At 35.6% G+C, this 15,148-nt stretch overlaps 1 protein-coding gene across 3 annotated transcripts; it reads right to left on the bottom strand.

The window, feature by feature from the left end:
• Window positions 1-608: 608 nt before the first annotated feature.
• Window positions 609-7,605, bottom strand: LOC132641680 (uncharacterized). 3 transcript variants are annotated; one of them, XM_060358748.1, is made up of 4 exons: window positions 7,404-7,605; window positions 2,212-7,113; window positions 1,977-2,146; window positions 609-1,901 (listed from the first exon to the last, which is right to left on the bottom strand). In XM_060358748.1, exon 4 carries the CDS (start codon window positions 1,623-1,625, stop codon window positions 723-725), a length of 903 nt encoding a protein of 300 aa, XP_060214731.1. In that variant the 5' UTR covers window positions 1,626-1,901; window positions 1,977-2,146; window positions 2,212-7,113; window positions 7,404-7,605; the 3' UTR covers window positions 609-722. The 3 variants fall into 2 exon arrangements, with proteins under 3 accessions (XP_060214740.1, XP_060214731.1, XP_060214750.1); XM_060358757.1 differs by having other exon boundaries at window positions 2,212-7,144.
• Between the last annotated feature and the right edge of the window lie 7,543 nt (window positions 7,606-15,148).

The raw sequence follows: 15,148 nt of genomic DNA, 5'->3' as shown, positions 1-15,148 counted from the left end.
CAGAAATCTCCGAATTTTCTAAGTCTTCAATCGAAATTCCGAGTTATTCCCGAGGCCATCTGCTCACAAACCAAATGCATAGACCCACACAAAATTATGTTTCAAACGCGCTCGTTGCTCGTGATCTCGAAATTTTCACCAAAGTTGCCCGAATTCGATCTAGGCACCCCAGGAAGCGTATCAACGGTCCGTCAAGTCAAAAGCGAGCTAATCAATGCTCGGGAACGGGCGAAAACGCCTAAATAACTATAAGGACCAAATGGGTCGTTACAGTAAGTTTGTATGGTATATTCATGATTCCGATCATATTACTATTTTCAATTGATTATATTCATGATTCCGATCATATCACTATTTTCAATTGATTATATTCATGACTCCGATCATATTGCTCTTTTCAATTGATTATATTCATGATTCCGATCATACATATTAATAATACATTCATAATGTCGGAAGTATCCGATTCCATTAGTTAATAACAATGGAATTTGACATACGATTTTTTTTATCCAATAAGTCAAACTTCCCAAAAGTTAAAATTAAAGTCTACTTATAAGGATTCTGATGTTAAAATCTTAATCAGATTTGATCACCCGCGAAGATTTTAATTAAAGAAAACTTCCAAGAGATTGTTTATAACAAAGGAAAAACATGAATAAAAGAAATTTTATTCAGAAAAACAAAAGCCTTACAAGAGAAGGACACGAAGTACGAAGCATTCAAACATGAGAAGAAGAAACTGTCGAAAAAAATGGGAGAAGAGTATCTTTGGCAATTTGCACAGGAGTGCTACCGGGAACATCCCCGACATTTGGATCTTCTCCGATTACGGTACCCTCAGAAAGGGTATCTTTGGCAATATGCACAGGAGTGCTCCCGGAAACATCCCCGACCTTTGGATCTTCTCCGATTACGGTACCTTCATACGCAAGAATTGATGCGTCTCCGGATACAAGGTCCACCTCACCTGAGGTACTAACATCATCTTCCTCTTCACTCATTTCTTCTTTAGCCATAGATTCATCCTCATCATATCCAAGGATTTCTTTGGTTTCTTTCATGTTCTGCTCAACAACGGTGAGAGCTTGAACATTATCAAAAGGTGTAGGGTTGAAAGTTTTCAAAAAATCATGACGAACTTTGATAACAACCCAACTAAGAATCTTTTGTTTTTCATCCTCAAAATCTTTCTCCATACTTTCGATCTGTCGCTTGTACATATCTTTCCGTTCCAGAAGTTGATTTGAGTGATCACACAATTTTTTGGAATGACCCATAAACTCTGAGAATTTTTTATGATTCCCCGCCAAGGCAATACTTTTCTTATTGAGCTCCCGATCTTTATCTGCCAACTCTTTCCGAAGAGCATGGATATCATGTTTACTTTGATGTAGATCAATCAAAGCCTGTGCAAGCTCTCCAGAATCTTTGATATTTTTCAATTCCAAAGCATGAAAATTAGATTCAAGTTTGCTGAATTTGGCACTTTGAACCCACAATTTGTTTTGAAGATCAATTTGAAGCTGATTCGATTCCACTAATTTTTGCTTCAAATCACTGATAACCAACTCTTCTTGTTTTGCTATGCGAAAAGCTTCGGCTTTTTCTTTTTTCGAGCTCATCAATTCATTTCTGAAAATTCCTTTCTTCAGCTCGAAGCTCTACTATCTCACCTTTGGCCCTGTCTAACTTCGCAACAGAAGAGTTGCGTTCTGCCTTGAAAATTTTCACTTCCTGAGCAAGTACGGCGTTCATAGCAGCAGGCTTGCCAACAGCTTTGGGATCCTTAAAATCGGCATTAGACCTCTTACTAGTGAGAGATCTTATTTTTTCCAACGTCGAATCGTCATCACTCGAAAGTGTTAGTCGTTTCTTTACTACTCTCTTTTTTGAAGGACCTGTGAAGAATAAAATGAATATAAGATAAACTTTTTTGCCATTACAAAGTAAGGTATTTCTTCAAATATCCTTACCTCTGCCTTTCGTAGCAACTCCATCCGGTGTCGTCTCTTTAAGAGTACGAATACCTTTAGAAATGGCATACGCCCCCCATGTACGAACATTCACCGAAGCTCGAATCACAGCTTCAGTAAACTCCTTTATATTTGAAGGTTTAACCAATCCAGGATTAAAAGCTGCCGAACTAAGGAGAAGTTTAAAGAGAAGAATTAAACAAATAAAAAATTCTTTTATTAAAAATAATATTACCTCTCACGTTCCATTTCTCCGGGAAGATATCAGCATCCCCGTTCACCAGTTGAGCAGTGGAGATAAATACGAACTCGTCACACCAATGCCGGTCTTGCCCATCTTCGAGGTGATCAAACAATTTACTAGATCCCCGAGCTTTAAACATAATCATAGAGCCCCGGATAAAACGAATTGAATTGAAATATAAAATATGGTCAAGAGTAATATTCACTCCTGCCAGATGAGCAACATGCTCGAGTAATTGAAGCAGTCGCCAGACCCCAGGTGTAATTTGTGCCACACAAATATTCAGGCGACGGCACAATTCTTCTATCAACGGCGGAAGAGGCAAAGAAAAGCCAATATAAAGGGATAGAGATACACCGCCGAAAAATGGAAGATGAGCAGTTGCAGGCCCATCCTTTACCAGAACTATGATATTGAGATCGGAATTTGTCCAGTGACACCTTTCCTGGACAGAACCAAGAGATTCTTCAGTAACCTGAGAAATAATTGAAGAAACTAAAAACATTCTTTCCTCGTCTAGCTCTGAAATATCACGGTTATCGCCTGTCATGCCCTATTTTTAACGGGTTAAAACTAGTTCACAACTTATGACTATGTTTCCTTTGGTTTTTTGAAAATTTTCAGAGTCGCTACCTAATTTTAGAAAATATTAGGAACCATTTGTAAAAAACTAAACTCCAGTTTTTAGTCTTTGAAACCTGTGAGATTCCAGATAAGGGTTTTATTTACTCCGAGGGGAAGGTATTAAGCATCTCTCAGAGTCTATCCGAAGACAGTCTTTAAACATAGTTTAATTAACACTAAAGGGGGATTATTTAATTATTTATTATCACCTATTTAAAGAATTGTGGAAAAGAAAACTACTCTCTCAAAACTATTTGTATAAAAAAGAGGTTTTTAACGTAATTGTAACTGTGAGTAAATGCTTATATATAAAGGAAATAATTAATGCTAATGTATGCATGAGGAAAATATGTATGACATTTATCTCATATGAGAATAGTATATATAGCATAGAATAAGGAGAGGTATATTTTTATAAGAAAATAATGTATATATATGATATATAAAAGAATTAGATAGTATATGTGATATATATGCATATGAAAATGGTACATGGGTATGTTTATTGTAGAGGCAGTAGTTAATATACATGAGATGTAAACATATACATATCTATTCATGTTGTATACAATAGTATAAAATGGGAGGATTAGGAATGCATATTTTTTAGAAAAAAATAATGTATATGTGAGATATTTATATCCTATGAAAAATGGTATAAAATGGTTCAAAAAAAAAAACTATTTTTGTGATATGGAAATAATATATATGCATACACATGATGAAAAAGATGATTAAGGGAATTACCGAAAATAAGATAATATATATTTGTATGTGTGTATATAAAATGGAATATTTACCTTATAGCTCTCGTAAAATAGATTGGATCACTATACTTGGACCATAATATGGAGTTCTTGTATTGAACTTTAGTAATAGGGCCTGCTCATGTTAGTAGTAGAAGAAATAAATTCTGAAAATGTTTGAGCTTATGAAAATCAATTGTTTAAAAGAAGGATTTGTTTGTATTTCTGAAGCATCAATTGGACAGATACCCTTTTCGAAATTTTTCGGGGGCCTGGTCAGTTGAGACCCAAAAACACCAAATGTGCCGCGGTCCAGAGGCCCCAATCCGCTTTTTTAGACGCTGTTTTATCCGATATCTAGCTATTAGACCCCCTTTTTTTTTTTCGTTTAAGCCCTGCGTTTTCAGTAAAAAAATCAGCATCTTAGCTTTGCAAAATCTGTATTGAAGTACCTGGAAAACGTTGTTAGCAACAGCTAAAAAGCTACCCTCCCCCCTTTTAAAAAAAAAAAGAAAAGGATGTCATTATTTCAGTGCTCCCATGTCAAGTGATTATACCGAATTTGATACCTAAAGGGTGAGGGGAGACAAGCAGTTGAACACACTATTCTACTTAATTACTTTAACGAGTCCACACTCGGAACAAGTACACTACAAAACATAAATCCATAAAAGAACGTTAGTCGGAGGGTGTAAAAAACATATAACACAAGTAAGTACATAAGATACAAATGTGTGAAGAGAGGAGGGAGGGCATAGACTCGAGACACGAATGAGGTGGGACTGCTGGACATAAGCATAAACACAGCTGCTACTGATTTCTTCTAATTCTGGGCAAAATCCGGAGTTGCCATAACTCCAAATGCTCCCAAGTGTACATGTAAATAGAAGAGACAAAAGGAAGAATAAGTATGCAATAGTAAAATATAAAGATACTAATATTCATGGCTAGAGATGAAGTCATGTTAAAACGAAGGTAATTATCAAGACAATACAAGTATTAATTCTAAAAGGAGTAATATTCCACTCCTAACATCACATTGCAATACTTTGAAATATGCTTCTGTTATAATGTGTTCATGACCAGCAACAAAACAACTCGAGGACCAAACATATTATTTCCGTTTAAAACCATTACTGGTCCCAATTGATTCAACAGTTAGATTATTGCTAAAGAGATGTAATTAAGATCAGCCACATGCCAATATATTCTATAACTATGCATAGCACTAGTAATTAAATCGGAGCAGCCGAAGCGAGACTTCTACAGCGTGAACAGAGAGTACTCTTCCATAAAAAAGTACATTTCTATTTTTATTTAATTAATACTCTTGAAGAATGAAAACAGTAAGCTAATTTTAACAAATAGGAATGAAGTAATTAATCGTTGAATGCGATGTGTCATGATAAATAACTTAAACTAACAAAGCCTAACTACTTCCAGAAACTTGATTAATCTATAGAGAGATTTCCAATGGTAAAGTACTCCAATATGCCCTCTAAAGAGGTGTTCAACACATAAGCGTATACAACAAACAAGATAGACAACATCACTTTGACTAGTTAGCACGGAAAGAGACAGAAGAAACAGAACCCTAACATTGTATCCAAAATATGACATAAGGCAGCTTTCAATCCAATTTATACATTCTGTAACCATGTTTTCTAAAAGAAGATGCAAACCAGACAAGTATTCTCTAATCCATTCCAACAAGCAGTGATACAAAAATAAAGAAGTTGACGAAGTTCAGACTTTTCATTCAATATCAACAAACATAGCATGCTAGACCAGTCTCATTTTAGCAATAGAACGTTGAACTGTTAGGGTCCTTTAGATGTTATCCTAAATCACCTCTTTTCAAGATTTTTAGTAAAGAAAAGCATACAACAAACTAGTGCCAATAACCTAGCGTGACTAATCAATTCTTGACGTAACTAATGGTTTTAAGCATCTGCCCAGGGGTTCATACATATGTATTAGACAAGCATAATTCAGATTGAGCTGAAGGACTTGTCAATCTCTAAGTTGAAACAGTGTTCTATCCTTCAGAGAAATAAAAGTTAGAAACCAAATAGAGGGACAAATCAGCTGATCCAGCAGTGGCTAAATAATGGAATAACAACATCCAGACAAGTCCTTCCAGTGCAACAAACATTCAATAACATTTGCCTTGAAAATAGGCAACTATTTATGGCCAAAATGCAGCAACAGTGGCAAAAGAAATGCAGTGACAAACCAAGCACAACAACAAAACGCAGTGGCCCAAATACAACAATGATTATGCTCAAAGGAAGTGACAAACTCAAGTGTAATGTCTGCTCTTGACCAGCATCCTCTTTAAAACTGAGCATCACAAGATGATAGTAACAGCTAGCTACAATAGGCAGTTAACCAACACAGCAGCAAACAACAAATGCCAAACTAGTAGCAGCTCAGGGAAGTTTGGGGATTTATGTCACAAGGACAATCATGAACGACAAGGTAGACTTCTTATCCAAAGAAGGTGTTATCACAGCACATGGGACGACCAATCTTAGTCTAAGAAAATATTTTGTTGCAAGACAAAACACCTAGGCAAATCGAACCCGAGCTAGTGTAGATGCAAACAGTGATTGAAGTACCCTATGGGTTTTGCAAGCATGTACATGGTGCTTAAGTTAAGTGTCGTCAAGCCTTTGGTTATGCTAATGAGCCAACCAGCAGCCAACTCAAGAAGAAAGAAAAATCAAACCATGTTCAGATTCCAAATAAGCATGGATGCATACTGATAGTATAAGGACCCTGATTTGGTACAAAACTTAAAGTGTTTTATCAATAATAAGACATGAACAGTATCTGAGCATTAACAGAAAATTTAGAATTCATTACGACTAATCTGCAGCGATACTTAATTAAGACAATTATCTATAGTAGACTATCATTAGCTAATAATGAGCATACTAGGTAAATACAAGTCCAACGATAAACAGATAATCAAACTAAGAACTACTATGAACTAAATGAACACATATACACAGATAATCCAAACTACAAACTAAATATATACATATATGCGAGAAAAAGCAACAAGTAAAGTAGTAAATAAAGCGGGGAAAGGGAAAAGGATTTCTGTTGATATCAACAGAAATTAGAACTAAACTAATCCACACAAACTCGCAAACCAACTGAGCTACGAAAAAGAGCCGAACTAAGGCAAAGAAACAAATAACCTTTTTGTCGAGCAACGATGGGGCGACGGGAGTTAAACACATATTCGACAAAATTAGGCGACGGGAGTTAAACACATATTCGACGAAATTAGTCGTTTCACGCTATTTTATAACAAACGAGCAGAACACATATTCCAGCCAACCAAACCAAACAAACGACGAGAAAACACTTGACGACTACATTTCTACTTTAATAAAATTAAAGACGAAGATAGGACGAATGTGATTACCTTCTCCGTGACAGCGAACTGAGGCTATTGTCGTCGTCGGCGAGTCTCCGAATCCATTCGAAAGCTTGTTGTTTCAGCCGAGAACTTGAAAAGAGATTTTGACGCCAAAGAGAAACTTAAAGTTAAAAGAAGATTTTTCTGAGTATGAAATCTTTGAAAGAGATGTTCTCTCAATGAAAAGCCTTGTTCAAAGGGGAGTTATCAGCCTAAACAAAAAAACCTTATTCAAAACAGCCCACAAGGGTCTGTATTTATAGAAAAATACTGAGGGGTTTTTAAAACTTGAATTTGAAGTTCGAAAATAAAGAAAAGGGGAGGAAATTCTGGGAGATGTTTTCAAGAGATAAGATGATGAAAATGGGGATGGGACTCACCATAAAATCGGCTGAAAATCGCACATGGGCCTGCAAGCTTCGGAGATGGAGTGTGAGGAAGGAGAAGAGGGCGTTGGTAGCGGATTTCGTGGGGTGTTGCTGTGGTGGTGGTGAAGTGATGGAAGTGACGGGGAGTGAGGTGGCAGCGATGTCGTTGGGAGAGGGGAGAGGAGAGAGGATCATTTAGGGCTGTTAGGTGAAGGAGGAAGAGGGACTGAGTAGGGACTTGGGGGGATTTAGTTTAGGGGGATTTGGGCCCGGGTCGGGGGAAGTTGGGCTGGGGCGGTAGGAAGGGGATTTGGGCTGAACGGGTGGAGGGGGATTTTGTAGAATAGGAATAGGATTTGGCCCAATATTTTAGGTAGATAAATTAATTTCTAACCCCCTTTTTACTCTAATAAATTAATTAAAATATGCTTCCTTATCCTAAATATTTCCCACAAGATGTATACCTATATAAATTGCAATACAAGTAATTTAATATACGTATTTAGTTTTAAAATAGAGTAAAAGATGATTAATATAGTAATAAATAGGATTAAAGGAAAAATGCCATATAGAATCACCAACGCTATTTTTAAGTGATTTAATTGTAAAGAATGATGTTTAGTAATTTCTAATATGAAAATATGATGTTTGGTAATTTTTTAAGAAACGATAGAAGTCTTTCTTAGTTTTAGAGAAATAATATCTTAAAAAATAGCGTAATAATTAGTGAAAATATTCCAAACTCATTTTTGGGGAATTTTCATGACTGAGAAGCATAGTGAAATTAATTAAACGAAAAAAGAGGGCCAAAATTGGGTGTCAACATCGCCTTTTGGAAGAGTAAGCTTTAGATTTGAAGTATGTAAAGGATTCTTCGGAATCACACTATCAACGGAAGGCAGGTGTATATTAACCATATCAGCTTCATCGTCACCAACATCAGAAGTTGATGAAGATGAAGGTTTGTTGTCAGCAGCAGCAGCTATAGCGTCACCCATAAATTTCGTAGGAGGCAATCTGCTCTTAGTTTTTTTAGCGCCGACATGAGGGGGAAGAGCGTCAACAATGATGGTCTTTTCTGATGAAATATTTTGAGAAGATAAAGGAGAAGACATGAATAGGAATTGAGGAAATCAAAGAAATCGACGAAGAAGGAAAAGACGCAAAAGAATTTGAAGGCTGAAAGTTTTGGAGTGGAAAATTTGAGATACTGAGAAGGTAAAATTTAATTTTTTGTGGAAAAGGTAAAACCACCATCATTACCTTGGGAAACGGTGAGAAAATGTAGGTCACGCCAACGGCCACGTGGCCCACGTCTGACTTCATCATTTAATGCAAGTCCTTTCAACTTTTGTGATTATGCCACGTATTCATCACGTCAGTGGGCCACGATCTGCAGCCAGTTACAACTTTTCCTATTCCACGGGAAGGAGAATCAAGTATCTAATCAAAAGAAGATTGATGAAAATCGGCAAGACAATTTCTCAAGAACATCTTTGCTATGAACCCGAAAAATTGAGGGACTATATGCATGGGTAAAAATGTACCTGACACGTGGACTTACCTGTAGTCAACACGTGTCAATGACGAATAAATATCATATGGTAATGCCGAGCATGGCATTTACAGAGAGGCAACAGACTGGATCAACGTTAGAACATCAACGGAAACTGCATACGAAATCTTCTTTATTACACATTAAATGGAATTAATGCAGTAACGACAAAACGGTTACTAACAGCCAGAATCAAAGAAATTAAATGACAATCATCAATTTAGCAATTAATGATTGCCGTTACAAACACACAACGGGAAGAACACCAGATAGGACTATATACCTATAAATAGGATTTTCCTTTGTAGAGGATGGGATCCAATTCTGACTGAAAAAAATACACTATTATTATTATTTCTTGCTTATTTTCTCCTTTATTCTTTGATAATCAAGCTTTTATCCATTCTTGAGGATTAAGAACTCTGCTACTATTGTTCATCAAAATTGGAATAAGTTTGCTCTTTTCTCTTTATTTATCTATTCTTTATCAATAACTAATAAGTTGCTTGTCTTAATTTTGTTATCTATATCAAATTACTATCAACTGTAGTTCACCTTATAACAAATTCAACTATTTGAATAAAATACAAATTTTGACTCAAATAGCTTTCTAATAAAAAAAATTCATATTTTCAGAGAGAATGTTTCCTAATAACGTAAAAGTTAGCTCCTTATACATCATACCTATCTAACTAAATTTTTTTATTCAACTTTTCATATTATATCTAATCACTTAGTATACAATAATAAAGTCATTTTCCCTTCAAATTTATCAGTAATGATTATATTGTAATTTTAATGTTACTCATACCATTTATATGTATTAATTAGCATGGAACACACTGCAATGGACGTATCCAGAAACAAATATATATTATAAGCGTATGTGAAAGCATAACTAATGTCCTTATTAGGGAATGTATTCTCTCTGCTTTAAGACGACATGTCATTACATAGATGATCTTAGAACATCAGCCGTTCATCACGTGGTCCTACAAGCTTGGATAGAGTTGTTTGTTTTTAGTAATAGGCTCTGTTAGTACAAAAGGTCATAGTATATATACGTGGAACTAGAAATGATGAAGAATAGAGGTGCTTTATAAACTAATTAACAAATGAAATAAATAATAAGTATTGGGTTATACACATAATAAAAACTACTCCCTCTGTCCCAAAAAAATTGTCTTACTTTCCTTATTAGTTTGTCCAAGAAGATTGACAAACTTCTATATTTAGAAAATAATTTAATTTTATGAGATGATTTAAAGCCACACAAATATCTAAGACTTGTTTTGAACCACACATTTTAAAAGTCTTTCTTTATTTCTTAAACTCTATGTCAAGTCAAACTAAAGCAATTTTTTTGAGACGAAGGGAGTAGTGTTTTTGGTTAGAAAATCCGAATCAATACTTATCAAGAGATTTAGTTTTAATTACCTATTAAATGACCTAATTGTGTAAATATTGTTTTACATCATCAATATATAGAACCTAAACTCATTGTTGCGTGGAAGTGGCGTGTAAATGTGGATACTATATTTCTGTTTTTGTGTTATAATTTACTCTTTTTTTTTTTACCAATATGACTGAGTAATTAAGTGCTAAAAGGTATTGATAAAATAAGTATGTAGCTGATGATACAGATAAAAGTAGCTTTTGATATTAAACTATGATTGCTTATAACTGAAAGTAGTACTATGAGGAGTAGTTATAGAATATAGTCTAATTAGATTAAGGCCAAACCCATAAACGACGAACAGCTGTGGTCGTCCACGTTTTCCACTTGAGCATCTAAAGTGGCCCTTGTTCTATTTAGATTAGACACTTCAGGTGGGTCATTCCTTTTCCACTTAGACACTTTTTGCACCGTTATCGGAGCAAAACCAACACTAGTCGTCTCCTACGTGGATTAAGTGGCCAATTAAATTGTGTCAGCTCATTTAAATTGTGTCAACTCAATTAAATTATGCCAACTCATGTTAATTGTAAATTCACTAATTTGTAAATTTGTGGAGTTTTGACCATTAAAAATTGAGGCTTTTGGGCTGGTTGAATATGCAATGAGGTGACGCCCCTTTTGGTGTTGGTTTTACTCCGATAACGGTATAAATAGTGTCTAAGTGGAATAGAAATAACCCACTTGAAGTGTCTAAATGAAATAAGGATCACTTTAGGTGCTCAAGTGAAAGAAGTGGACGACAACAGATATCTGTCGATGGATTTGGCATTAGGTTAAAGGAATTGGTGTAGGTTTGAATATACATAAGGGTCTTGCGGAAACTCTACAAAAATTAAAGGACATATAGCTAGCTAGTATCGTGGACCCTTAATTGTTTCCTTTAAATTTCCTAATCCCATTGCGACACGTGTACGTAGCTTTTCATTGTTTCGCGTTCATTAGTAGTATTAGCTAATTTGAGCCTTGTATGGTAAGTAAATTGATGTGCGAGTCTCACCCTTCACACATTTTAACACGCGTATCAAGCGGACACATGTAGTGATATGGAGTTACTTTACGAGTGATTTGATTGCGTAAATATTATTCACACATTTAATACAAAGTACTCAATGTTCAAATTCAAATAAATATTGTAATCTTTGATTATATTCTTAAATAATTGACTGAAACCAAATAAACATCAGAAGTACACATGAACAACACATCTCCCTCCCCCCCCAACCCCCAACACACACACACATGCACAGACCATGCAAGAAATGAGCTTGAATTTCCTTTCAACCTTACGTGAGATCACCCAAAAATTTCATGAGAAATCACAAACAAAGCCTTAGCTCCTTCTGTAAAATCTTCACATTTCCTCCATATAATCACAAGGCAAGCAAGCTAAGTAAGCTAGCTCCCTCACAAACAAAGCCTTAGCTTCCTCACAAACATTTCTTCCATATAATCACAAACAAAGCCTTAGCTCCCTCACAAACATATACAGCTTCACATAGAGAGAGAGAAGATGGCTGATAAAGGAAAAGGAAAAGAAATGATAGAGAAAACCAATAATGGAGTATTTCCTGACAAACCCAAGAGTGGAAGTGTATTTCCGAAAAAGCAGAAGCCAGTGAAGGCTATGGCTGTCGAAAAAATGGGGAAAACTGTCTATTCTGCTTTCAAGAATGTCAATAAAAAGATCAATCCTTAGGAAAACTAGCTAAGAGTCTGTCTTTTACTAGTATATATTATGCAATATTTAGGATATGGTTTGTTTCCTATGTAATAGATGTGAAATTTCTTTTACAAATGCAATAACGCTGTGTGGTTTGTTTCCTATTTAAGAGATGTGAAATTTCATTTACAAATGCAATAACTTTACTCTGTACTATGTGATATTAGGATTCTAGATAGGTACTTGCCCTGTTGCTACAGTTTTTTTTTTTTTAAGGAAAAAAAAAATACTTAACCACTTCAAGAGTGGTTGCCTTTCCATTAATCCAAACCAACTGTAAACAAACAGAAGAGTATATAACTCCCTGGACCTCCTTAATTGGAACAGGCTCCATTTAATCCCAAGTGGGATTTCATTTAAGTTCTCAAAAAATTTGAATGGGATTCATATCAAGTTCCCATTCAAGGTACAGCTTCTGTAATCTCAAATGTGATATTGTTATTGAAATGTTTCTCTTTTAATATTGTTATATTCCTTTTCTTCATGTTATTACTATTTTTTCTCACGTACCAAGCTAGATTATAATCTAATAGTATCAGTGAAAGTGTTATTGTATTGCTTATAACTGAAAGTAGTATTATAAGGAGTAGTTATAGAATATATTCTAATTAGATTAACTAAGGAATTGGCATCGTAAGTTTGAATATACATAAAAGTCTTGCTGAAACTCTACAAATAAATTTACTAGGTGTACCTCATGTCCTCTCGGCAACAGCATCTGACGACTCCGCAAGAAATTGTTTCTTCAATTTTCTTTTCTTCAAGTCAAACTTGCCAACAGCTTTGGGATCCTTAAAATCGGCATTAGACCTCTTACTAGTGAGAGATCTTATTTTTTCCAACGCCGAATCGTCATCACTCGGAAGTGTTAGTCGTTTCTTTACTACTCCCTTTTTGAAGGACCTGTGAAGAATAAAATGAATATAAGATAAACTTTTTCGCCATTACAAAGTAAGATATTTCTTCAAATATCCTTACCTATGCCTTTCGTAGCAACTCCATCCGGTGTCGTCTCTTTAAGAGTACGAATACCTTTAGAAATGGCATACGCCCCCCATGTACGAACATTCACCGAAGCTCGAATCACAGCTTCAGTAAACTCCTTTATATTTGAAGGTTTAACCAATTCAGGATTAAAAGCTGCCGAACTAAGGAGAAGTTTAAAGAGAAGAATTAAAGAAATAAAAATTTCTTTTATTAAAAATAATATTACCTCTCACGTTCCATTTCTCCGGGAAGATATCAGCATCCCCGTTCACTAGCTGAGCAGTGGAGATAAATACGAACTCGTCACACCAATGCCGGTCTTGCCCATCTTCGGGGTTATCAAACAATTTACTAGATCCCTGAGCTCTAAACATAATCATAGAGCCCCGGATAAAACCAATTGAATTGAAATATAAAATATGGTCAAGAGTAATATTCACTCCTGCCAGATGAGCAACATGCTCGAGTAATTGAAACAGTCGCCAGACCCCAGGTGTAATTTGTGCCACACAAATATTCAGGCGACGGCACAATTCTTCTATCAACGGCGGAAGAGGCAAAGAAAAGCCAATATAAAGGGATAGAGATACACCGCTGAAAAATCGGGAAGATGAGCAGTTGCAGGCCTATCCTTTACCAGAACTATGATATTGAGAACGGGATTTGTCCAGTGACACCTTTCCTGGACAGAACCAAGAGATTCTTCAGTAACCTGAGAAATAATTGAAGAAACTAAAAACATTCTTTCCTCGTCTAGCTCTGAAATATCACGGTTATCGCCTTTTGGAAGAGTAATCTTTAGATTTGAAGTATGTGAAGGATTCTTCGGAATCACACTATCAACGGAAGGCAGGTGTATATTAACCATATCAGCTTCATCGTCACCAACATCAGAAGTTGATGAAGATGAAGGTTTGTTGTTAGCAACAGCAGCTATAGCGTCACCCATAAATTTCTTAGAAGGCAATCTGCTCGTAGTTATTTTTAGCGCCGACATGAGGGGGAAGAGCGTCAACAATGATGGTCTTTTCTGATGAAATATTTTGAGAAGATAAAGGAGAAGACATGAATAGGAATTGAGGAAACCAAAGAAATCGACGAAGAAGGAAAAGACGCAAAAGGATTTGAAGGCTGAAAGTTTTGGAGCGGAAAATTTGAGATACTGAGAAGGTAAAATTTAAATTTTTGTGGAAAAGGTAAAACCACCATCATTACCTTGGGAAACGGTGAGAAAATGTAGGTCACGCCAACGGCCACGTGGCCCACGTCTAACTTCATCATTTAATGCAAGTCCTTTCAACTTCTGTGATTATGGCACGTATTCATCACATCAGTGGGCCACGATCTGCAGCCAGTTACAACTTTTCCTATTCCACGGGAAGGAGAATCAAGTATCTAATCAAGAGAAGATTGATGAAAATCGGCAAGACAATTTCTCGGGAACATCTTTGCTATGAACCCGAAAAATTGAGGGATTATCTGTATGGGTAAAAATGTACCTGACACGTGGACTTACCTGTAGTCAACACGTGTCAATGACGAATAAATATCAGATGGTAACGCCGAGCATGGCATTTACAGAGAGGCAACAGACTGGATCAACGGATAGAACATCAACGGAAACTGCATACGAAATCTTCTTTATTACACATTAAATGGAATTAATGCAGTAACGACAAACGGTTACTAATGTCCAGAATCAAAGAAATTAAATGACAATCATCAATTTAGTAATTAATGATTGCCGTTACAAACACACAACGGGAAGAGCACCAGATGGGACCATATACCTATAAATAGGATTTTCCTTTGTAGAGGAAGGGATCCAATTCTGATTGAAAAAATACACTCTTATTATTATTTCTTGCTTATTTTCTCCTTTATTCTTTGATAATCAAGCTTTCATTCATTCTTGAGGATTAAGAACTCCGCTACTGTTGTTCATCAAAATTGGAATAAGTTTGCTCTTTTCTCTTTATTTATCTATTCTTTATCAATAACTAATAAATTGCTTGTCTTAATTCTGTTATCTATAT

Source organism: Lycium barbarum, chromosome 1 (genome assembly GCF_019175385.1).
Source record: "Lycium barbarum isolate Lr01 chromosome 1, ASM1917538v2, whole genome shotgun sequence".
Classification (NCBI taxonomy): Eukaryota; Viridiplantae; Streptophyta; class Magnoliopsida; order Solanales; family Solanaceae; genus Lycium; species Lycium barbarum.
Note: the sequence above shows the minus strand (reverse complement) of the source record. Positions and strands in the feature narration are given on the sequence as shown.

Bases quoted from the DNA above. Each gene is read 5' to 3' on its own strand.
- LOC132641680 (XM_060358757.1), bottom strand. From the start codon at position 1,625: ATGAGCTCGAAAAAAGAAAAAGCCGAAGCTTTTCGCATAGCAAAACAA.